Consider the following 26,128-nt stretch of genomic DNA (forward strand, 5'->3'; position numbering starts at 1 on the left):
GAAAAAAAATCGGATGTCACATCTAAAGTAAGCCAGAAAAGTTTCGGAATCTGGAAGTGAATTTTAAAAAGTAGTCATTTCCAGGGAAAGCTAGAAGAAGCTCGGAAAAACCTTCCAATAGAAGTGGAACAAAAAGAAAAAGAAATTTCTGGGAGAAATAATTGAACTTCCTGGAGAAGACGAAAGAAACTTCCTGGAGACGCTGGCAGAAACTTCCTAAGGTAGATTGGAAGAAACATCTGAAGAAAGTCGAAAGCCAGAGCGCTTATGGAACAGTCGAAAGAAACAAGGACATAATTCCGGAAGAAAGAGATTTTCCTGATATTCATCCCTGAACACTCAACATCCCTGAAGTTTTTGGAATATTCCTGAAATGCACTAGGGAATATTCCATAATTCCTCGAAATTCCTTGTAATTTTCCTGAAATTGGGGACTGCTTAGAAGTTCTCTGGTCATCCTCGAAGTGCTCGGAACTTCCCTGATTATAATAAGACTACCGAAATATCTATAATCTTCTCCGGATTTTCTTGAAGATTACGAAATCTCCTAAGTGCTCTCACAATTTTCTTGAATTTATTATAACATCAGCATCGAAGTTCTCTGATCTTTCCGATTGTTTTAATTTTTAAAAGTTATCGACACTGCCATTAAAAAGCATAGAATTTCCCATAAAATGTTCTAATGTTCATGTAACTTCCCTTACGTTTCCTAAATTTGCATGAGCCCCTCAGGACATTGCTGAAGTTTTCGGAAATTGCCTGAGTTTCTCGGAACTCCTTTATAATTTCATCAATTTCATTAATTAACTGATCTGTCCTGATGTTCTCTGAGCTTAACTAAAGTTCATGAAAACCATTAAATTTCCCTGAAGTTCTTTGGACTTGTGAAGTTTCCAAAATATTTATGATGTTTCCTTAAGTTCACTGGAGTCTGCTGGACTTTTATGAAATTCCCGGGTTTTCGAATTTTAACAGAAGTAAATGAAACTGTCTTTAATTTATCGAAACTTACACAAAAGTCTGGACTTTTCTGAAGTTTCAGAACTCGTTAAATGTGCCTGCAGCTAGTGTGGATCTGCAATAAAAATCTGATAGCATCCTTGAAGTTCCGGGAAAGTTGAAAAAAGTGGCGGGAGAAGAGGCAAAGGCTGAAGAAGGTTCCAAGGTAAGGTGGAAGAAAATTCCAGGGAAATTTGGATGAAACTTCAGGAAGTTTATGTTTAAAAAATATTTCTCGATTCCCTAGGAATTACCAGAAATAGCCATCGACTATTTCTCGATTGATGGTAGACAAAAACGGTGAGGAAATGCAAACATTAGTCGAAAGAGTATCAAGCATAAGACATCTTTAGAGATGATTGTTTATAATTTTTAAGGCTCAAAAAATATGAGGTATTCAAAAAGATGCAAGTCTCTCACAAAAAAAATTCTCGGATATTCGAGCACGGACAGGCAATAATAATTTTGATTATTAAAAAAAACGGTATAAATCGGTATAAAATCTTAAAAATCGGTATTCTGAGGAACCTTATCTGTATATCGGTATCTAGTTTGGAAATCGGTGTAAGTACCGATAAATCGGTATATCTGGCAACGCTGCTTTCCGCCCCTGTGACTGAAAATTGTGGATCGAAGAGTTTGAAATGTTGGAAATGTTTCACAGAAATATTTCGGCGGTGCGACGAAACACGGATTTAACATAAAATAAAGCTGCCCTAAATTATTCCGCCGAGATCGAGCTCGCGATTTCAACTGTTTTATTATGGGATTCAGAAGAGATGGACCCAAATTTGAGTTCAGTTTACTTATCTATCGCAAAAAGTTCAGGAACTCAAAAAAACCTCAAGAATCTGCTGGGAAACAAGGAAATTGACGAAAATTTTACTCAGTCTATGAGTATATTCAGATTAGTACTACCCAGGAGGTCAATGAGGTATATACAGGTGTGGCACAAGAGGGTACACTGAACCAATTTGACATATTCCTGTTATGTGGAAGTCTAATAATTTTGCGCTATAAGATAATCCATTGAAAATGATATGATTGAAAATGTGTCAGGTAAATTCTATATGAATATCTGATACATTGACAATGCTGATAATTTGAAAACTTTTATATGATCGCCATATGATAAATGAAAATCGGTCAAATTATAATAATTAACTGAAATGGATTTGAAACCCATAAGCATAAGCTTTACTTTTCACCACAATATAATATATGTGTCATAGATCAATCGAAGTAAAGTTTATGTGAAAATCACATGAAATTTACTTATTCTTTTGACACATATATTTAATCGATTTCTAAAAATAAATCGAAAAATAAACACCAGGCAGTGGGAGCTTTCACAGTTGTGTTTTTTTTATTGTAGCTGATTTGGGATTCGATCCAGAACTGTTGAGCTGTGATGCTTTTCGTGTCTGCGCTCGATTCCATTGGGCCACGGCTGACTTCAATATTGAGCTCGTTCAATTAGCATGAAGTAATAACAGCTCTCCCAACATGGAATATAGAGCAACGTTATGCTCGTTTTGCTAGAGTGAAGAAAAATAGCACTGACCAATATATGCTCCGTTTCAGTGGTGTCGTGTATTCAAATCATTATTAATGCTCCTGTGTGCAATAAAACAACGACTACATTATATGAGTTCATGGAACTGGTTCATGAAGTTCGAGTACTAGTGCTGGAATCTGAATTAGCCGTGTAGAAGGATTACAATTAGAATCTTAGCAAATAAATATTGCAGTAGAATCATTTTTTTTTCAATCTCAAAACATTCTTTTCCGGAACCCCTTATCTTATGAAACAATAACAAACAATGATTATTTATTACAGTATCATTGTTGTTAGCAATATTTAGTTCGACTAATCATTCTAATGAGTGTACGATAACATAGTTGAAAATTGTTTCAATAATTTATAAATAACAATTATGTAAGATGTATTTTATTGGGAGCGATGTTCATCACAGAAAAACATACCAAAACAGATGTTTGCTGTTGGATTTCTTAAAAGGCAAATCTATATGACTATTTAATGATTGGGATAGATCTTTTTACAATATTCAAACCTCAAAAATCAAAGGAAGCTATTCCAATGAGATATACATGTTTTCCTATACTGCAAAGTTAAATGACAGTCCAATAGTTTCTACATGTCTGTTTACACGCGACATATCAACAAACGTCAAAAATCGTTAAAAGCAACTCCAATAAAATATACATGATTATCTTATATGATATATCTTTTAGTGAGAAATATTCATCATGAAAACAGGTACATTTTACTCGATTTGCTCATAGTGCAAACTTATATGATTTTCCATTAGTTTCTAGATGCTTGTTCCCACCCATGACATATCAACAGTTTTTCACCATGAAATATATCAGACAATATTCATATACACACGAAACGAAAATCAATTATTTTATTCATGTGTTTCACTTATACATTTTTGCCAAAACATCACCCTTATACATTCCATAAGACAAACCACATAGGTCCTATAAGAAATAATAATGTATGTGTGACCACTTATACATTTCATTTGATACATGATTATCATTAACTTTTTGCAAGGCGTCTGCTTATTAGTTGACTTATACATTTTATGAATAATCAGCAATAGAAATTTGCCAAAAGGTATAAGGAGATTTCTATCCGTGCATCTTACCTACCGCTAACCACGTTCGAAGCAAAGTATTATCACGTATTATCAAGTACTAAGTATGTGAAATTACGATAGAAATCATTCCATATCGCAGTCATAGTTTTTAAGTGATAATCCATTGGAATCTATCAATCATCACATAGAATGAATAAATCTCCTGACATTGCTATGTTATAAGATGGATCCAATAAACGGTACATGTCGATTTGTTTCAGTGTATTTGTTGGTTTTAGTGGCAAAAAAGAGGTAAACAATCGGTGATGAACTCCTTAAAAATTGACATGAAAAAAAGTGGAGTTTGACGTCACGGAAGGTATACTTCACAAACACTATAACATATTTTGTACTACACGAATACCATTTTACGATCATTTCCTCACCTGTATATATCTCATTGCCAGGGGGTAAGTCAATCTGCCACATTATTGTGCCTCTGCTTAAACACTGTACAGACTGGAGAGTTATAACATCAAGGACTGTGGAATCCGCCTCACGTGCGAGGCATGTCTTGAGGGTAAGTTGCCTCGAACGGCCATTCCGAAGACGGCCGAAAGAAAGTCAACAAAAGTCCTTGATCTGGTACACACGGACTTGTGTGGCCCAACAAGCACCGCAAAACCGAGTGGAAAGCGTTTCTTGATGACGGTAATCGACGATTACAGTCGGTACACCGTCGTGTACCTGCTGAGCAAGAAGTCTGAGGCAGCCGACCGACTGATGGAATACGTCCGGTATGTAGAAAACTTGTTTGGCAGTAATCCACGAATTGTTACGCCAATGAGCGGTTGCAGAAATTTTTCGCTGCTGAGGGGATAAAGGCACAATTTACAACGGCCTACACACCCCAACAGAATTACGTCGTCGAGCGGCGCAACAGGTACTTGCAAGAGATGGCCACAGCGATGCTCCTCGATGTGAAGCTGGACCATCAGTTCTGGGGTGAGGCGGTGTTAACAGCAGCCTACCTGCAGAACAGGCTGTCGTCGAGGTCGGTCGATGCTACTCCATTCGAGAAGTGGCATGGAAGAAAACCCAAGTTGGATCACTTGCGGGTATACGGCAGCAGTGCGTGGGTTCACATCCCGTCTTTAAAACGTGGAAAGTTCGACAGTAAAGCCCAGAAGCTGGTGTTCATCGGCTATTCGGACCAATACAAGGCCCATCGGTTCGTGGATTTAGCAACGCAGAAGGTCACCATCAGCCGTGACGCACGGTTTCTAGAGTTGAACGAAGTGGATGGTCGAGCTGGCGGAGAAGAAGGCGTGGAAGAACAGGACGGTATTCTGTTTACATCGGCAACTGGAAGGGAACGAGCAACCGGAAGATGAGCCAGAGGCGGCAGAAGATCCCCTGGCAATAAAAAGTGAACCGATGAGTGACAATGACAATGACAGTTTGATGAGTGACGATGGTGATCAGAATCAAGTGAGTGAGACGCGCGAAAAGCGTAAGAATCGAGGAAAAATACCCGACCGGTACTCCGATTTTGTTGATGGTGCAGCCACCCAAATGGTGAAAGAACCGGTGTCCTATGACGAAGTAGTCAGGTGTGCGGAACGTGATTCCTGGAAGCAGGCGATGGATGACGAAAAAAACTTAAGGATCTGCCAGCGGGACGGAAGGTCGTAGGAAGCCGCTGGGTGTTTAAGGCCAAGCAGAATGAAGCAGGACAGCTGACACGTTTCAAGGCTCGTGTGGTGGCCCAAGGTCACGTGCAGAAGTTCGGCGTCGATTATGACGAGATCTTTGCGCCCGTTACTCGTCATTCAACATTACGTACCTTACTGGTGATTGCTGGACGAGATCGGCTGGTTTTGAAACACCTTGACATCAAAACAGCTTATCTATACGGCGACATTGAGGAAGAAGTTTATATGCGGCAGCCACCCGGCTACGCTGTGCGAGGACAGGAGAGGAAGGTATGCCGTTTGCACAGAAGCATTTACGGACTTAAGCAGTCAGCGCGCTGCTGGAACAAGAAGTTGACCAGTGTACTGAATGCAATAGGCTTCACTGCTAGTTCCACCGACCCCTGCTTGTTCGTCGCAACCCGGAATGGAAGAAAGGTGTACATCCTCGTATACGTGGACGATTTGTTGATCGGATGCGCAGTTGAGGAGGAGATTACACGGGTGTACGAAGAGCTGAAGCACCACTTCGAGGTGAACTGGCTAGGTGATCCGAAGATCTTGTTGGGATTGGAGATTCTCATGGTGGTAAGCTCCAACCGGTATTATCCTCGGATTAAATCCCGATCAAGAATGTCCGGCTGGTTTGATGTCGACATCAGAGTTAATCAACATAATTCTGAGCAAACATTTTTCAGATCATACAAACAGGGACGGTATTAAAAGTTAATCCGAGTTGGAGCTTACCGCCATCAGAGATGCAGATGGAGTGTTCAGCTTGGGAGTACAGCAGTACATTCAGAAGTTGATTCGGAGTCTAGGACTTGAGAATGCGAAATCTGCGCGGACTCCAATGGATACCGGTTACCTAAATCTGGAGGAGAAAGGTGAAGAATTCATCAACAATACGAAATATCGTAGCATTGTAGGAGCTCTCATGTACATCGCTACCTGTGCTCGACCCGATATCGCGACAAGTACTTCTATATTGGGACGAAGCTTCAAAACCCCGAAGGAAGGCGACTGGACTGCGGCCAAACGCGTTGTCCGCTACTTAAAAACGACAGCGGACTGGCGTTTACGACTTGAGGGAGAGGCGGCTTGCAAGTTGGAAGTGTTTTCCGACTCCGACTGGGCCGGTGATCCCAGGACCAGGAAGTCCATGACTGGATACGTGTTGTTCTTTGGAGGAGGAGCTGTGACATGGACGAGCCGACGACAAGACTGTGTTAGCCTATCATCGATGGAGGCTGAGTACGTCGCCCTAGGTGAGGCGTGCCAACATGTGGTGTGGACAAGGCAGCTACTCCAGGATTTAGGCGAAAACAGACAAACCCTACCTTGGTGCACGAAGACAATCAAGGGTGTTTGAGCTTTGTGCAGTCAGAGAGAATTAGTAAGAGGTCTAAACACATCGAGACTAAACAGTGCTTCATCCGTGACTTGGTTGATCGTGGTGTAGTAAACCTGAAGTACTGCCCCACTGAATTAATGAAGGCAGATATCCTCACGAAGCCGCTTGGGGCGGTGAAGCACAACTGCTTTGCTGAGATGATCGGACTGGCGACAGACCGAGGGCATTACGTTGAGGAGGAGTGTTAGGCGATACAACGGTGCACCCCTCTATCATTCACCGTATCTAGCGCAAGATCGCGCACTACTAAATGCTACCTTGTTTTCATACTCTGAACTTTATTAATGTCAATAAACGATTCGCAACGACGCCGCGTGCTTTTTAATCGTCTCCGATTGTTCCGTGTTTTTCTTGTTGCTTTATTCCTCCGAACGACGTGATTCCGCTTCGTAACCTGCCTCTGGTCTCACAAGTTATGCCCCCGGCAGCTTTGTTTATATATTTGTTGATTCAATTTGGAGTCGGTAAAGTAGAAGTTGATAAAGTAGAATATTGTAGAACATTGGACATTGGACTACGATGTGCAAAGCTATTGATATCACCATGTGAGGCACATAGATGCCAAGTGTGTCACAATTCGAACCAATTAGGTTCTGCAGCGTGACGTCACAATTGAACTTTACTCAGTGTTAATAGGCTGAAACTTTTTGACAGTTCAGTGGTACCATAGAGGTAACTCTAACACAAGTAGGTCCCGAAGAAACGTGCTCAACTTTTTGGCTCACCTCTGGTACTATCTTCGGTCCCAAGCTTGTCGAATCACCCCTCGAAACATAGGAAAAACCAATAACCCCTCATTTTATCTGTCAAACTTTCATAGCGAATCAAAACAAACATTGCGTAGTTCTAGAAGTTCGACTAGAATAGGGTACGTTAATCGTTTGCTTGGGACCAATAGGCTACTAAAGTGGTGAACCAATTTAAAATCGTTAGTTTCGTATTGATTGTTGGTGGTACTGTTTACAAGCACTTAGTCGTTTTTTCGAAAAAATTGCTCGAATTTTAACTTGAAAATTGTCGAGAAACAGCGCGGTGAAAGGATGTTGCTCGTGGACAATGCAGAAGTGTGGTTTACATCTCACTGCAGTCTGAAAAATTATCGAGAAAATCTACCCAAGAAAAAAACGACTAAGTCCACGTAAACAGAACTGTCATCAGATTGAGGTTAACCCCGACGGTGCAAAACCTAATAGTGTTGAGGCTTGGTTCAAAGCATAAGATTCACAGATGAAATGGATATGGTTAAAAAAAAAGTATTCATTTTACCGTCATGCTGAAGCAGACGACAGTCACTTGAAGTAAACACAAAATTGCGGGTTGCCAAACCTTGCAGAAAAATAAATTAGTTGGCCGTGCAGCCAGATTTACTTTTATTCTCTCCGCGCGTCTCTTATATAACATCGTCTCTGGTTCGCAGGTGATAGGCTTTGCTGCCATGTGGTCAAACGCGAACCAGCTCATGATTGGCCGATTTGAAGTGCGTATACTAGCTGGGTAAAATCTCCAACAGCCGATTACTTCGGCATTTACTTTTGCTGATATATCTTGCAAACTATCTGTTTGTTAGCTGATATCTCAGCAAAATGATATTTGTTAGCTGAGTCTCGGCAATTGATTTACTGAATCTCAGCAAAACAAATTGCAGAACTACTCGGTTGTTGGAATCTCGGCGAAAAATTTTAATTGTGTAAGATAGCCGCCTGCTAAAGAGGCTAAATTTATAAAGAGACGACATGTCAAAATTGGAACAATCGATTATCTGTCAAAGTCATAGGAAAAGTTATTCCAATCGAGCAGAAGACAAGTCAAATGGATAAGATGTCCCCCCTATTCTGCGAGTCACGTGACTCTCTCTCACCGGTGAGGTGACAATAGTCACCTCGTGTGAGGTGACTCGCCATTTGATTTGCACGGAGAGTCACCTCACACGAGGTGACAATTGTCACCTCACCGGTGACAGAGAGTCACGTGACTCGCAGAATTAGGGGGGTCGCCTCTTTACCCAATCCAGTCTCTTTACTGCCTGCCTGTTGGCCCAGGATTGGCGTTGACGGCGACTATGTAGCTCTTTACTCCTATGGTAAAATCCATAATCAAACGTCAGACTGTGCGTGAAACATGGTGGACTTCGTACAATCATAGAGGTAACTCTAAGACTAGAAGGTGCCGAAGAAAAGTGCTCAACTGTTTGGATCAACTCTGGTATTCAGGGTTATTCTGCGTGGCGAATGAGGTGAGACGACTCGAGTCACTCGTGTCACCCGATTCCAGCTGGCGAGTGAGGTGAGAGAAGTCACTTGGGATGAACCCGGAGAACTCTCACCTTATTCTCACAGTCGTATTTCGGTGACAAAAGTCGTACTGAAGTGACGATTTTAAGTGACAAGAGTCGTAACCTCCGCTGCAGTCGACTGGAAGGAAAACCTTAGAGTTCTATAAGCGATGGTTGCGGTTTTCGGTAATTTATTACTTCTAAATTTGTTTCAATCAATTTTTTTTTGTTTCTTCGGCTTCCTCAATATGGGTATTTTTAGAAATGAGGTGACGTAGGGACTAGAAATCGATGTCTGAGGCCATTTTTAATTCAATCTGGTGGCATCCGGTGCGTGAAAAACTGGGAATTACTGCCGAATTACCCACAGTATGAGTATTTTTGGAATCTTGGTGACTTGTAGGGTTCGGAAAAAGATGGCTGGGGCCATTGTGAAATTCAAGATGGTGACTTCCGGTTGGAGAAAAACTTGAAAATTCTGTAAAATACCCCTCAATATGGGTATTTTAAGAATTGGGGTGACGCGTAGCGACCGAAAATCGATGTCTGAGGCCATTTTGAATTCAATCTGGTGGCTTCCGATAGAAGACAAACTTGGAAACACTGTCAAATACACCACAATATGAATATTTTTGGAATTGGGTGACATGTAGGGTCCATAAATCCATGTCTGATGCTATTTTGAGATTAAATATGGTGGCTTCCGGTTACAGAAAAATAGAAAAATACAGGCGGGTTTTCCATCCATACACGTCACTCCAATTCCAAAAATACCCATATTGGACAGAATTTCCAAGTTTTTTGCTAACGGAAAGCCACCATATTGAATTCAAAATGTCGTCAGTCATGCATTTCCGGGCTCTACACATCACCACGATTACAAAAATACCCATATTGAGGGGTATTTCATAATATTTTTCAATTTTTCTGTAACTGGAAGACACCATCTTGAATTTAATAAAAGGCATTAGTTTCCGGTCCCTACACGTCACCAAGATTCCTAAAATACTCATAATGTGGTGTATTTGACAATATCCCAGTTTTATTTAAACGGAAGCCGTTATCTTGGATATCAAAATGGCACCAGGCATGGATTTCTGGTCGTCACCCCGATTCCAAAAATACCCCTAGATAAGGGGAATTTGACAGAATTTACAATTTTTTCTCTAACTGGAAGCCACCATCTTTAATTTTAAAATGGCCGCAGACATCGATTTTAGGTCCTTACACGTCAATCCGACTCTAAAAATACAAATATTGTGAGGTATTTGAGAGAACTTACAAGTTTTTCTCTTGCCGTAAGCAGCCATCTTGAATTTCAAAACGGCCTCAGACATCGATGTCCGGTCCCTACACGTCACCCCGATTCCCAAAATACCCATATTGTGGGTAATTTGGTAGTATTTCTAAGTTTTTCTCTAACCGTAAGCCGCCATCTTGAATTTCAAAAAGGCGTCAGACATGGTTTTTTGGTCCCTACACGTCACCAAGATTTCAAAAATACCCAATATTGTGAGTAATTTTACAGTATTTCCCAATTTTTCTCTAACCGGAAGCCGCCATATTGGATTTCAAAAAAGCGTTAGACATCGATTTCCGGTCCCTACACGTCATCAAGACTCCAAGAATACTCATATTGAGAGGTATTACACAAAATTTCCAAGTTTTTCTCGCACTGGAAGCCGCCATATTGAATTTCAAAATGGCTTCAGACATCGATTTAGGGTCCGTACACAGCACCCCGTCTCCAAAAATACCAATATGGTGAGGTATTTTGCAGTATTTCCAAGTTTTTCTCTAACCGGAAGCCACCATCTTAAATTTCAAAACGGCCTCGTACATCGATGTCCGGTCCCTCCAAAAATACCAATATTGTGGGTTGTTTGACAGAATTTCCAAGTTTTTTTTTTTCCAACCAGAAGCCGCCATCTTGAATGTCAAAATGCCGTCAGACATCGATATCCGGTGCATCATTTCACCAAGATTCCAAAAATAACAAAATTGTGGGTAATTTGGCAGTATTTCCCAGTTTTTCACTAACCGGAAGCCGCCATGTTGAGTTTCAGAAGGACGTCAGACATGGTTTTCCGGTCCCTACACGTCACCCGGATTCCAAAAATACCCATATTGAGGGGTACTTCACCGAATTTCCAAGTTTTTCTTTAACCAGAAGCCGCAATCTTGAATGTCAAAATGCCGTCAGACATCGATTTCCGGTCCTCAAACATCACCCTGACTCCAAAAATACCCATATTGAGGAATATTTGACAGAATTTACAAGTTTTTCTCGCACCGGAAGCAGCCATATTGAATTTCAAAAAGGCTTCAGACATCGATTTCCAGTCCCTACACGTCACCAAGATTCCAAAAATACCCATGTTGTTGGTAATTTTGCAGTACTTCCCAGCTTTTCTCTAACCGGAAGCCGCCATATTGAAATAAAAATAACGTCAGGCATTGATTTCCGGTCCCCGTACGTCACCCAGATACCAAAAAATACCCATTTTGTGCGGTATTCGACAAAATTTTCCAAAAACTTTTTTGGAAATAAATCTCAAATAATGTTTTTTTTTTTACGTCTGTTTCGATTTACGAACCGCCGGTGTGGTTCGTAAATGGAGGAATACACTGAAACCTGGAACCTAATTAAAAAAAAAACCACGATTGGAAAAAAAATCTTCGTCCGCAATCGAAAACAACAAACAGCCAAAACTGAAAGGGTCTAGCACAGGCCGAACATTTTCAATCCATTTAAATGATGTTTTTATGCATGATTTCGAACATGTGAACGCGGATTATGTTTAAGAAAATAATAAAATATTTAATCTACCTTGTTTGACATGAAATACGACTCGAAACGCATGTTCATAGTAAAAAATAAAAATCTGCGATTAAACTGACAAATGAACCTACAAAAACTGCATGGGCCCTCTTCGGAAAACAAAGCAAACTGACATTTCGGCGAATGAACACCGAGTCACTTTGCAACTCACCTAAGAATGAACCTCTCACCTCACCCGAGTCGACTGTCGGAATAGAGTGAGAAGAGTCATGTGACTGCGAGGTGACAATTGTCGTCTCACCTCATACGCCACGCAGAATAACCCTGATTATCTTCGGTCCCAAGCTAATTCTTGATGGTTAGAATGAACCGGAACAGCAAAGTTTAAAAGTAGAATGGATTTTATTTAACGACTAGCTTGAGTGGAGTCTTGAACAGGAATGAAAAGTTTTTCACCGTTGTTTATTTAAGAAAACTTAGGTTGCTAGGGGTGACGTTCGGTCTCCAAGGAGGTGATCAGCACACTGCGTTACCGATTTACTCCAACACCCCCCCTGAATCGGTCAGTCCTAGGAGGGTCCTCAGTTCGCGGAAACGTCCAGGTTCCAGGGGCTTGGTGAACGTGTCCGCTATTTGGGTTGCTGTATCAATTGCTTCGATTTGAAGTCTTCCTTGTGCCACATGGTCGCGCAAAAAATGGTGCTTTACATCGATGTGCTTGACACGCTTGCTTTCGGTGTTTGTGGCCATTGCAATGCACCCACGGTTGTCTTCGTACACCTTGAATGCCGTGTCCGGTCGAACTTGCTTCAGGTCTTCAAGGATTCCGTGCAGCCACAGCCCTTCGGAGGCCGCGGCACTTAAAGCTGCATACTCGGCTTCACACGACGACAGTGCAACGGTTTGTTGCTTGCGGCTTGCCCAAGACACGGTGTTCCCAAAGACCTTAAAGACGAAGCCACTAACGGATTTCCTATCCTCAGCATCCGATGCCCAGTCAGCGTCTGCGTACCCGACAAGTGCCTCGGCGTCGTCGTTTTGCTTGTACTGGAGCTTCAAGTTCTTCGTTCCCTTCACGTAACGGACCACTCTCTTCAGGGCTTGCCAGTGGGCCTCATCAGGTTGAACTTGGAAGCGCCCTAGGTATCCAACAGCGTAGCATATGTCCGGTCGAACACACAGCATCGTATACATCAGGCTGCCCAGCAATTGACGGTATGGATGCGACACAGGATTCGCAGCTTGTGGTGGCAGGAAACAGCCTTTCTCCATTGGGGTTTTGACATGGTTACAGTCTTGCATGCCGAACTTCGTCAGCACACGGTCCACAGCAGCTTCTTGCGCCAGGTACATGCATCCGGTGGCGCGGTCGTATCGGATCTTCATTCCAAGGAAATGATTAACCACGCCGCAATCCGTCATCTGGAGCTTCTTGGAAAGAGCACGCTTGATCTCCTTTACCAGGTCCAGTCGATCGCCAGCAATGAGCAAATCGTCCACGTAGATGATTATGTATACCCCCCCTCGATCGTCGATCCTGGTATATAGACAGTAATCATGCCGGGAACGGGTAAAGCCGAAATCCAGTAGAAGGTCGTTTAGCTTGTTGTTCCAACAGCGGGGGCTTTGCTTGAGTCCGTACAGCGATCGATCCAGCTTGCAAACGAAGTTCGGCGGTGCTGCAACTCCTTCGGGTATGGCCATGTAGACGTCTTCTTCAAGCTCACCGTAGAGGAATGCGGTCTTCACATCGAGTTGGTGAACGTGCATCCTTCGGTGGGTTGCTACAGCAAGAACGGTTCGTATCGTGGCTAACTTTGCTACGGGGGAATATGTTTCGTTGTAGTCGACTCCGGGCTTCTGTTGGAATCCCTTTGCCACCAAGCGCGCCTTGTAACGGATCGGTTCGCCATGCTCGTCCGGCTTGATTCGGAAGACCCATTTCGATTTGAGCGGAACCACACCAGCAGGGCATCTCACCAATCGCCAAGCATGGTTGTCCGCTAGCGACTCCAGTTCCTCACGGACCGCTTGCTGCCAAAGAGCTTCGTCGGCTCGTCCAGCGATCTCCTTGTACGCCTCCGGGACATCGAAGATCGAACGCTCGGCCTCATCTCGTCCAACGGAACCGTCAAATAGTACATCGGAAACGTTATGGGGAACATCTGCAGAATGGGATTGCGCGGCAGTGAAAATTTTTCCAACCAGAAATTCTTTCAACTTACCGGGGAGTCTGCGCTCCCGTTCGCTGCGCCTCGGGGTTTCCATTTCGAGGTTTGAACCACGGTCTAGTTGCGAAGGGAGCGCTCCGGTTTCTTCAACACCGTCGTCTTCAACCTCGCCTTCTTCATCATCAGTCAGGATGTCGTCATGTTGAGCCACCAGCGGCTCATCGGGTTGAACGGACTGTTCAGGGGTTTGCACGTTTTCCTCATCTTGATCCTCGAACTCGTACGGAGCAACAACCAAAGGAGTTTCGTCACGGATCTGGGTGGCAAACGGAAAACTGTTTTCATCGAACTTGACATCTCTGGCTAGGAATAACTGCTTCTTCTCTTTGTTCCACAGGCGGTAGGCGTTCGGCGCATAGCCGATCATCACAGCAGGCTTGCTTTTCGGATCCAGTTTCTTCCTCTGTGCCGTGGACTCCCAAGCAAATGCTTTACAGCCGAACACACGTAGTTTACTAACGTCCGGCTTGTGACCAGTCCACATTTCCGCAGGAGTCTTCCAATCAGATACCGCGGTGGTTGGACTTCTGTTCGTCGGGTATACCGCCGCTAGAACCGCTTCATTCCACAGATTCTTCGGAGTTTGGGCTTCAATCAGCATCGCACGCACCTTTTCGACGATTGTCCGATTGAACCGTTCGGACACTCCATTCTGCTGTGGTGTGTACGCTGCGGTTGGCTCGACTTGGATCCCCTTGGAAACGTACCAATCACGCTGGTCATTGGAGCAATACTCGCGCCCTTGGTCGACAGTCAGCTTCGAAATCGAATGTCCCAGAGCGGCACTCGCCATGGCCTCGTACTCTCGAAACTTCTGGAACACCTCGGACTTCTTCTTGATGGGATATACTACTGCAAAGTGCGTGTAATCATCAATAAAGGTGACGAAGTACCGAGAATCATCCCAAGCCGCTGGTGTAATTGGACCGCACACATCGGAGTGCACTCGTTCTAGAGGTCTTGTAGCACGGACTCTAGTACCCGTGAATGGTTCTCGGCACTGCTTTCCGAGAACACAAACATCACAAAAATCCAATTTATCTGGTTTCTCGGGAATACCTGTTACCATGCCATGCTTCGCGAGTGTCTGCAAACTCTTGCTCCCCAAATGAGCCAGTCGACGATGCCACAGGTTACCAGTCACAGCTCCACACATGTTGGCCGCCACCGTATCGGCACGGAGATCGAGCTCGTAAAAATCGCCCCGCATGGGACATCTCGCAATCAGGTCACGACCTTGCTTCATGATCGCTTCCTTTTTCGTGAATGTGACATCAAGATCCGCTTTTGCCATCTTCTTCACAGATAGCAAGTTCGCTCGAAGATCTGGTACGAAGAGGACGTTCTTCAAGCTGATATAGTTACCTTCCTTGTTGACGCCGTTGATCGTGCCACTGTGCCGGGAAATCAGGGATTGATCATCCTTCGCCACGTTTATGACGACAGGGTGCTTCAGCTTCGTGAGGTCGGCGAAACAGTGCTTCACATTCACAAGGTGGTCCGAGGCTCCGGAATCCAGCTTAAAGGAAACTGCTCCCTCGTCCTTTGTTTGGGAGCATCTCCCGGTCATAAAAGCCACCGCCTTACCTCCAGCAGCAGCGTTAGCTTCAGCGCGCCCATCTGTCTTCAACTTCACACGACAGTCCTTGGCCTTGTGCCCCTTCTTCTGGCAACGGTTACACTTACCGGTGAACTTACCAGGCTTCTGCTTCGATCCTTGGAATGCTGCAGGTTTCTCTTGGCAGGAATCCGCTGCCCGGTCGGTTTTCTTGAGCTCCTCGGCAAGAAGGCGCTCGCGAACAACATCCAGTTTTAGGTTTTCCTCACCTAGATTTTCCAGTGCCGTAACCAACGGATCGAACGACTCGGGAAGGGTAGCAAACAGCTGGGACACAATATCGTTCTCTTCAAGCTTCGCTCCGGCCAGCTTCAGTTGTCGGATCAGCTCTTCGAAGGTTTTCAGGTGATCTTTCACAGACGAACCTTCCATCATTCGTAGCTTCGCAAGTTGCTTCCTGACGAATGTCTGCGACGAGACGGACTTCTTGGCGTAGGCGGATTCAAGGCTCATCCACATCTCCTTGGACGTCTCCTTGTCCCGCACCAAATGCAGCAAATCGTCATGAACAAATGACGTCAGCAGGAACGCCGCCTTACCGTCATCTTCCTGGAACTTCGTGAGCTCGGCCGCTTCCATCAGAGGATCCTTCTTGATGATATCCAACAGCTTCACGGACTTCAGATACTTCTCCACTCGAAATTGCCAATTGTCGAAACCGGTGCCCGAGAACTGCGGGATCCCGTGTACCAAATCCTTGCGTGAGTCGCCCATAACCTCTTGATTGTTAGAAAGAACCGGAACAGCAAAGTTTAAAAGTAGAATGGATTTTATTTAACGACTAGCTTGAGTGGAGTCTTGAACAGGAATGAAAAGTTTTTCACCGTTGTTTATTTAAGAAAACTTAGGTTGCTAGGGGTGACGTTCGGTCTCCAAGGAGGTGATCAGCACACTGCGTTACCGATTTACTCCAACACTAATCGATGCACCCCTCGAAACATAGGAAAATCCACGAACCCCTCATTTTATCATTTAGGCCGTTCGCAATGCTGTTGTATTTTATAAGGACTGTTTCAATTTGAAACTAGAACAGAAACGCACCTCTCGCAATGCTGAGTTGCAGTTTCATTCCCCCTTATTCTGCGAGTCACGTGACTCTCTCTCACCGGTGAGGTGACAATTGTCACCTCGTGTGAGGTGACTCTCCATGCAAATCAAATGGAGAGTCACCTCACACGAGGTGACTATTGTCACCTCACCGGTGAGAGAGAGTCACGTGACTCGCAGAATAAGGGGGATTATTCGAGCACTATTTTGCACCAGATTTGCAACTGTTCGACTATTCTGTTTTATTTCTGAGCGAGTTTGAAACACGAATGGAACTTATATTCGCTTTATTCATAGTCTGACGGATAGAATCTCGGGAACCAATTGAGCTGTCAAATAGCGGAACCAATCGAGCAAATCATGACCAACAACAGAAAAGAGCACATCAGTTATTGCGAACAAAACTTCGGAAATCCTTTTCTCGTGAATCAAGGCTCGCCTACGAAAACTACCACCATCTTTGGGTTGGGGAAAGTTTCCCCTGTTCGATGATGCCGGTAATTTACGGCCGATTGGCGACGAAAGAATAATCAACGTTTTGTTAATAAAAGTTGATAGTACCTTTTCAATTGTTGGTCTTAAATATATTGAATTGGTTCCGCTTTTTGATAGATCGAAATTCTATCCGCCAAACTATGAATATAGCGACTATAATAGAACTCTGTTTCAAATTTCTTTGGATGTGTTTAAAGATGCTTCGAAGAGCTTCACAAACAAAAAACGAAGAACTTCATAGAGAACAGTAAAGTTTATGGAACTTGATGATTACAAACATCTTTTAGAACTGTGCGTTGCGCTGATCGTGTTGCAGTTTTATTTTTGACAGTTTCAAATTATAGAATTGACGAGTAGTTTGGAACTCAGCATTGCGAACGACCTAAATCAATAGGGTGGATGAAACATTTTCATTTTTTTCGAGTTGTAAATACAAATAATAATATTTTTAACTACCTCACAATAATGCTAACCAATAATTAAATAATTAAAAATATTCCAGTTTTTGAAATGGGTTCGACATTGGCCCTTATTCCAGCTTTATCTAGAATTGACTAGTATTCCTCAATTGGTTTTAGATTCATATCCTTGGGAACCACTGTGACGCCACTGTTTGGTAGTAGGAAGTGGAAGGAAGCTTGCCAAGTCTGTTTCAGAACGTCTCACACCGTGGATTTCGACATGTTTCAAAATTTTCACTAACTCTGGAGCGGATAGACCTTTCGTTTCGAGCATGCACGATCGAATCACGGCGCGCTTGCTTCGGTGAAGCCAGGATATTGGGTAACGATATTTATTTGAAACCTCAGATAATTTGTGATAGCTCTTTGACAATTTATGTATCTTGTATGCAAATTTGTCTGGCTGCGAGGTATCGTTACTGCTGATTCTGTTTTGAATTAGAAGTTGTGTCTCTGAGACGAAATGAAGCAAACATATGTGACAGGATTTGAGTGTCCCAGGCAGTGCTGCAAAATCTCGACAGTACACGGTGATATTGACAATTCTGCTTTGGTCACTCATTTTAGCTAACAGTCATAGTCAAGGCAAACCATGTCAATTGTCAATGACAATGGTGTCAGTGACGAACATGTGCAGATTTGTTTATTAGCTAAATTTGTAACAAAATTAAATGACTTGAGCAAAACAATTACATGGATCCATTTTAGTGAACAAGTATCCACGTCCTGAGCTACTTGGATAACAATAATGTGACACAGAATGTACTAAATTACACTTTTTGTTACCAGGTGAATCTTTGTCACTGACGAAAAAATGAATGAGATTTTGACGAAGGTTTTTTTGAGGATCATGTCTGTCAGTGACTATGTGACGAACAATTTTGTCAATATCGCGCGAAAGTCTGTCAATGACAATGACAAATCTCAGCACTGGTCCCAGGGAGTCATACATTTGGAGATTGGAGTACTGATCTTCCGACAAGATGGTGGCAGAAGTATTCACAACCTTGGACCAGCCGCGATTAATCAAATGGGAAATTTCTCTGTATCACAACCAGGTTACAACTGATTTTTAGCTTTCTTTATTTACGATTTTTATTTAAATCTATAAAAACGTTGACAAAACATCAAACGATTCTTCCGACGACACAAAAAATATGTACATTCACATGAGTATATAGTGAGAAACTTCGCGATCAACATCGAAATTTGTCCTACCGACCGTTCCAATATAACTTACGAAAACAAAAATCAAACATTTCCGGCAGCAAAAAAAAAATCTTTATTTCAATTTCAACCGATTTTCTCTCATCTTTTCATCTGGTTTTCTGGCTTTGTATAAATTAGTATAAATTTCTCTTAATTAAGACTAGATTAACAATTAATAGAGAACAAATGCCAACGAAAAAAAAAAAGAATAGAAATCTGTCTTGGAAATCCGTTTCCCTAACTTCCCTTAACAAATCTCGTTTTTTTCCTCGTATAATTTGCATTCGTCTTAATTTTTTTAAGTAGCACTTGTAAGTTTCAAAATGCAGGCAACTGTTTCTCTCCTTTCGGTTTCGGAATTTCGAATCTATATTTACAGTCTTAATCTTTCGGCCCTGAATAGCACTTATGATAGAACTGGCATGTCGCTCGCGCTCTCCTGTACAATCGTCCGTCCTAACTTCAATGAGATCGATATTCGAATGTTAAATTTAGGTTGTGAATGATGAGCAAAACAAAAAAGTCTTATATGGCAGGCTGATTTCGCTTTTCGGTGGTTGATCGTTGGTTGGTTTTCTCCTAGATAAATCTTTGGCAGTTTAACACTCTCTTACTTCTACGCTCGAACACTAACCTTAAACGACTGATCTTAGGTACAACGGGGAAAAAAAAAATGGAATTTGAGGAAAATTTGCAAGGCCCTGGCTCCTGGCTCGCAGGAGAGGGCACCGTTCTAGGTGGTAAATATAAATAAATAATTTAACAAACTTTTCAGGGTGTATATAAAGGGTAAATCATACGCTTACGGTAAACATTACACGCTAAGGTTTAAATCTCGTTGCCAAAATCGGAAAAGGTGAACACTTGTTTTTTTAAAGAGAGAATAAACAGTATAGAATCTACAAGATCCAATGGAAAAAGAATGTTTAAACTAAGAAAAAAGGAAAATAGAACAGTATAAACAGTAGATAAACTATTTTCGCACCATATTTTTTTTTGCTTTTGAACTGATCAAAAAGTTTTTTTTTTGTGTTTGAGAAAATTAACTAGCGATTTTTTGCAATGTAAATATTTACAAAAAATGTATATGAAATTTTGGTTTGTCAAAAATGACACTTACAAGACGTCACTGCGAAATGGATTGGGAAGTAGGGGTACTTTCTGCGTATGATGGATGATTACAGCCAAACCAAAAAAATAAAACCCAACCGCCCGTATATCGTAACGACAAATGACGAATAGCGCCTGCATTCCCATTTCTTTGAAAAAATCTTTAGCTTTCTTATTAACATGCTTAAATTTGGCAGATAAATATCTCAAAACAAGAGAATAATAGATCGCTCCCCCTCCGTCAGCATAAATGCAGTGAATACTCAACAACTGCCCATCCGCCCTCGACCACGATCTGCTCGAGTCAGAAGTAGATAAACTGCACATCAGTAGGCGTTTCGGGCTGCTGTTGGACCGACGCCTGCTCGACGGAGGCGCCTGCCGGGCTGACTTTCTGGGGCACTTGCTGGTACTGTTCCTTGCAGCTGCCCCCGCTGGCGCCCATCTGCTGCTGTTGCTGCTGGAGTTGTTTATCGGCAATCTCCTTGGCGACGATTTCCTCGATGATTTTCACGATAAAGTCGACTTTGACGAGATCGTGCGACGTAAGCCGGCACAGATCGTACCCGGTGGCCATCTTGGTGGAAACGTTCAACCCTCGGCTGGCCGAGGATATGCAAGCCGCCGCCAGGAGGGATGGTTCGAGCTGCATGAAAATGGTTTCTGTTGAGGGGAGAGAAGAAACGGGGGATAAGAAATGTGTTGAAAGCGATATTTTTTTTTTATTCATCGGTAGAATTTGCACAACTGTCACCGAGTTTCGTTACCTAAACTACATTTTTTTAAGCAGAAGAAAAAGGAACAATTCAAGCGAGTGTGACAATTAATGTTGGAAACGGAAGTGGAAGAAATTGTAATTATTTTCCTCCCTCTTTTTTTTTCTCTGAGGCCCTGCAGAAAGCGTACAGAGCTTCAGGTAAACAGAATTGATTAATGTGAAAGGGAGGGAAATCTTGGAAGAATAATTGCAACTTCCTTTCCCTGCATCGCCCAGGGGTTTTGCACCGAGACGAGACGGGCGAGACAAATTGCAACGCAACTGCGAGTCGAATCCAGGATGCATCGCTGAAGGATCGAACAAGGATAATAAACACGAGAATAAACGAACATTCATCATAAACAAAGGCCCGAAAAAAGTGGGCCAAATCTTCGATTTTTCAATCTAAATAATCAAAACCCGAAAACTGACTCGCTCTCGTCGTTTGTTTACGGTTCCTTCCGGTATCGGGGAGATAATGCAACAAATTTACAATTTTATAGCCAACAATAACAAACAGCAAATGGGCGCAAATGAGAAGGACTTGCTTTTTTCGAGTTTATTTTTTGGACCGGCAAAAACTAGGGACGATCGTAAAAAGTGCGTGTTTATTTAGCTGAAGCCCTGAAAGCATATCGAATTTCCCGTTGCGTTGAAAGATTGGAGATTTATGGCAGGCGGTTGATTTTTATGGCGGTCCGTCCATGCATTAGCAGGCGGCGCATTTGCACTAAAGCCCTACAGTAAAAGTATGGACGACTGTCACCACAAAACTGAAAAAAGCTGTTCCAATCGAGCAAAGCGGTGCATTTTGACGGTTCGATTGGAACAACTTTTGACAGACATCCATACTTTTACTGTAGGGCTTTAATTTGCACCAGTTTGACGTTTCGACGCAGTGCAGAGCACGGAGCGAGGTGGCGCGCGGTGGAGGGAAATTTGATCCCTCGAAAAGTGGATCATGTTCGAAACGTCGGCCTCGGGTTAGGCAACTTCCGCGGTCAGTAGTCAGTTTTGGGTTTAACGGTTGGGAGTGTGTTTTTTTTATGATGAATTTCGTTGAAGATTTGAAGAATAAGCGCCGAGAGCAGAAAACTAAGCATAAGGAAGGATTGATAAAGGAATGTTGCTGACAGGCTAGACAAGATTTATTTGCAAATATCACCAATTATTTCAAAACATCATCGAAATAATGAAAGCATTTTCGATAGCTGTAAAAGATAGAACTGCATGCTTGACATGCACAGTTGTACACACCAACTGCTCATTTGTTAATAACTTTTCACTCAGTTGTTGAAATTTGTTTTTCTTTAAAGTAATTGATAGATTAGGATCATAGCTTACTGCAGATATGCAAAGAGCAGGTAAATCTTAACATTTGGATCAACACCAATGAATTTTTAGACTTTAAGTCCGTGATGTGCAGCGAGTATTTCTCACTTGATTTTTGCAACGCAAAAACAAATACAGTTTATTGCTGGAACCTTTTCGTACGTACTTATTACAAGTTTAAACTTTATTCTATCTACTGCTTCAAACAGAACTATGTTTCGTCAACTGTGTGCAAAGTTATTAGCAAATGAGCAGTTCGTGATCAAAACTGTGTATGCCAAGTGCCCAGCATGTAGAGCTATTTGTGCTGAGCAATGTTTGATGTACGAATATGTTTGTCTTTAAGGCAATTGGGTTCTTTAATTTTGGAAAATGTATCGTTTTTTATACATCATCTGAAAGAGCTTCGTTTTCTGAGCACAGCGATATTTTTTTCGAACCCACACATTTTTATCTCGATTTTTAAATCAAGATTTAAAGCAAAATAATAACTTCACTGTTTGACACAAACCTAACAAACTGACAGCTCGCTCCCATACAAAGTGACACCAAGGGGCGCTAATAAGGTGATTTTTGCAAATGTAATCCTACTTATGTAAAATAGTTCCAGTGTACCAAAATTAATGAAATTTTGGGTTTGGGTTCCATTTTTAATGCAGATTACGAAAATGCATTTACCTCAATACCCTTAAACAACCCAATTCCAAGAAAATGATAATAACAACAATTATTTTTCCAATTTGTCTCTCCCCTAGGACAGTGATCCAAGTAGATTGTTGAACAAGACAGATTGGTAAGCAAAGCAGATTGCAGTGCATGGCAGATTTGTGATCAAGGTAAACTGTTGATCAAGACAAATTGTTGTTCAAGGCAGATTATCGATCAAGAAAAAAATTTTGATCACGTTGGATAGTTGATCAAGACAAAATTGTTCTGGGTTTGTCATATTAGATGCTAGATAAAAGCTTCTTTTATCAATCTGTGTGCTGAAAATACCTCGGAATGTCTTAACATGGCCATTATACAAATATAATCTGTCAATATTACTTAGGACCTAATACAATGTTCAGCTTGAGTTTGCCTTGATCATCAATTAATCTTCATCAATAATTTGTTGATGAACAGTATTTTTTGATCCAGAAAATTCTACATCAACAATATTTCTTTTTTTCAAAATCAATATCGATGCTCATCAAAACATTATTTTAAGCAATAATTTACCTTCAACATTTTTTCTTGATCAAAAATCTTCTTTGATCATCCATCTGCCTTGATCGGCATATTCCTCGATGAACAATTTTTCTTGATCAACTATCAAATGTATTCAACAATCTCTGCTGACATGAACTGTTGTTGAAAGTACGATGTTGATCAAGGTGGATTGTTCATCAAGGCAGATTGATAATCAAGCTGGATTGGAAATGAAGGAATATTGATGATCAAGTTATAAGGTTGATCAAGGCAGATTGATGCTTAAAGACAATTGTTCATCAAGGCAAATTATTAATCAAGGAACAGTGTTGATGAAGATAGATTCATGATCGTAGTAAATCCACCGACAAACCGACATGAATGATCATACAAATTACAAAGAAATTTTTGATCAAAGCACAAAACTGACATCTGCCGCCGTGTTCGCGGAAAATATTTATCCTAGCCACGAACACGCGTACAAAATTTATGAGTTGGTTCGTGTCTAATCTATTTCGGACAAATTATTTTTATCTAGATAACACATTTCTATGGTTTTGACAGATGGGATCGCTGCACATTTGAATCGGCCGTTATGGATTCTCGATCAAGAGTTAAGTTTAAGTTTCATGTCGGTTTGTCGGTGGTAAATTGTCGATCAAGACAGATTGTTGATCAAGGCGGATTGTTGATCAAGATTCAAAACAAACCGTTTAACAAGGAAAATTGTTCATCATGGCAGAAGGTAGACAAAACAAAATGTTGATCAAAGAATATTTCTAATCAAGGTAGATCGAATTTATCTCTACCAAGTTATCGTGGTTTGGCTGACCTGACTTGGCTTAGGCAACTCTCTAATGAGGTCAGATGTTTCATTCCCATCTTGATATGTTCGTTGCTTGGGACTCTCGCTTCTTTGAGACGAGATTATCCATTTACCCGCCCCGATTGGGCTATGTCCATCGGTAAGCCGTCTGCCTCATCTGAGGCAAGATATATCATTCCCATCTAAATTTGATTTGTCACTCAGGCGAGTCCCTCCATTGAAGCGAGATTTTTCAATTGCCTGCCCTGATCGGGCATGGCCTGTTGGTTAGGTTACTTACCTTACCAATCAGGCTAAGGCCTTGTTGTCCTCTGCTGTCCGAAGAAGTCGTCTCCACTCTACTCGATCCATGGCCACAGTTCGCCAGCCTCGTAGTCTGCGAAGGGTCCGCAGGTCACCTTCTACTTGGTCGATCCACCTTGCCCGCTGCGCGCCTCTTCTTCTTGTTCCTGTTGGGTCGCTTTCTAGAACCATTTTCACTGGGTCGTCGTGCGGCATTCTTACGACGTGCCCAGCCCACCGTAGTCGCCCAATTTTTGCAATGTGGACGATGGATGGTTCTCCCAGCAGCTGGTGCAATTCGTGGTTCATTCGCCTCCTCCACGTTCCGTCATCCATCTGCACTCCACCGTAGATGGTACGCAACACCTTCCGTTCGAAAACACCAAGGGCGCGTTGGTCCTCCACGAGCATAGTCCAGGTCTCGTGGCCGTAAAGGACCACCGGTCTAATCAGCGTCTTGTAGACAGTCAACTTCGTGCGGCGGCGAATTTTATTCGACCGGAGCGTCCTCCGGAGTCCAAAGTAGGCACGATTCCCTGCCATAATGCGTCTTTGAATTTCTCTGCTGGTATCATTTTCGGCGGTCACCAGTGAGCCCAAATACACGAACTCATCGACCACCTCGATTTCGTCACCGTCAATCTGAACTCGGGGTGGGAGGCTAACATTGTCTTCCCTAGAACCTCTTGCTTTCATATATTTTGTCTTTGATGCGTTGATGGCAAGTCCAATCCGTCTAGCTTCAGCCTTCAGTCTGATGTACGTTTCCGCCATCATCTCAAAGTTCCGTGCCATAATGTCAATGTCATCGGCGAAACCAAGGAGCTGGATGGACTTCCTGAATATCGTGCCACTCGTGTCTATCCCAGCTCTTCTGATCACACCTTCTAACGCGATGTTGAACAGCAGACACGAAAGTCCATCACCCTGCCGTAACCCCCTTCGAGATTCAAAGGGACTCGAGAGTGTCCCCGATACTCGAACAACGCACGTCACTCGATCCATCGTCGCCTTGACCAATCGCGTCAGTTTATCCGGAAATCCGTACTCGTGCATAATCTGCCATAGTTGATCTCGATCGATTGTGTCGTATGCGGATTTGAAATCGATGAACAAATGATGTGTGGGCACGTTGTATTCGCGGCATTTCTGCAGAACCTGCCGAATCGCGAAAATTTGGTCCGTGGTAGCGCGGGCACCCATGAATCCCGCCTGGTATTGCCCCACGAACTCTCTTGCATATGGTGACAGACGGCGGCATAGAATTTGGGAGAGTACCTTGTAGGCGGCGCTCAGCAGTGTGATCGCGCGGTAGTTGCAGCAATCCAACTTGTCGCCCTTTTTGTAGATTGGGCATACGACACCTTCCATCCACTCCTCCGGTAATATCTCCTCCTCCCAAATCTTGGCAATTACCCAGTGCAGCGCTCTAGCCAGTGCTTCACCACCGTATTTGAATAGCTCACTTGGTAGTTGATCTACACCAGTTGCTTTGTTGTTCTTCAGCCGACCGATCTCCTCCTCAACTTCTTGAAGATCAGGGGCCGGTAGCCTGTCGTCTTCTGCGCGTGCTCCAAGGTCTGTTGCCGTGCCACCTTCGTTTTCTGCTGCTTCACCGTTGAGGTGCTCGTCATAGTACTGCTTCCACCTCTCAATCACCTCACACTCGTTCGTGAGAAGGTTACCGTCCAAGTCCTTGCACATATCGGCTTGCGGCACGTAGCCTTTGCGCGAACTATTTAGCTTCTCGTAGAACTTCCGTGTGTCGTTTACGCGGTACAGATTTTCCATCGCCTCGC

At 42.7% G+C, this 26,128-nt stretch overlaps 1 protein-coding gene across 2 annotated transcripts in view; it reads right to left on the reverse strand.

The window, feature by feature from the left end:
* LOC135703178 (G1/S-specific cyclin-D2-like) overlaps positions 1–26,128 on the reverse strand; it is a 306,040-nt gene that overhangs the window by 250,074 nt on the left and 29,838 nt on the right. Inside the window, exon 4 of one of the 2 annotated variants that reach the window (XR_010517732.1) lies at positions 18,771–20,604. Coding sequence is in view for 1 of the 2 variants with exons in the window: in XM_065224300.1 (XP_065080372.1) it covers positions 20,246–20,604 (359 nt within the window). In the remaining variant the exon portion in view is untranslated. Of the gene's footprint in view, positions 1–18,688; positions 20,605–26,128 lie in introns of those variants that run through there. The other variant, XM_065224300.1, reaches the window with a different exon arrangement.

This window comes from Ochlerotatus camptorhynchus, unplaced genomic scaffold (genome assembly GCF_037179485.1).
Source record: "Ochlerotatus camptorhynchus isolate MF236.1 unplaced genomic scaffold, CSIRO-AGI_Acam_v1.1 ptg000209l, whole genome shotgun sequence".
Classification (NCBI taxonomy): Eukaryota; Metazoa; Arthropoda; class Insecta; order Diptera; family Culicidae; genus Ochlerotatus; species Ochlerotatus camptorhynchus.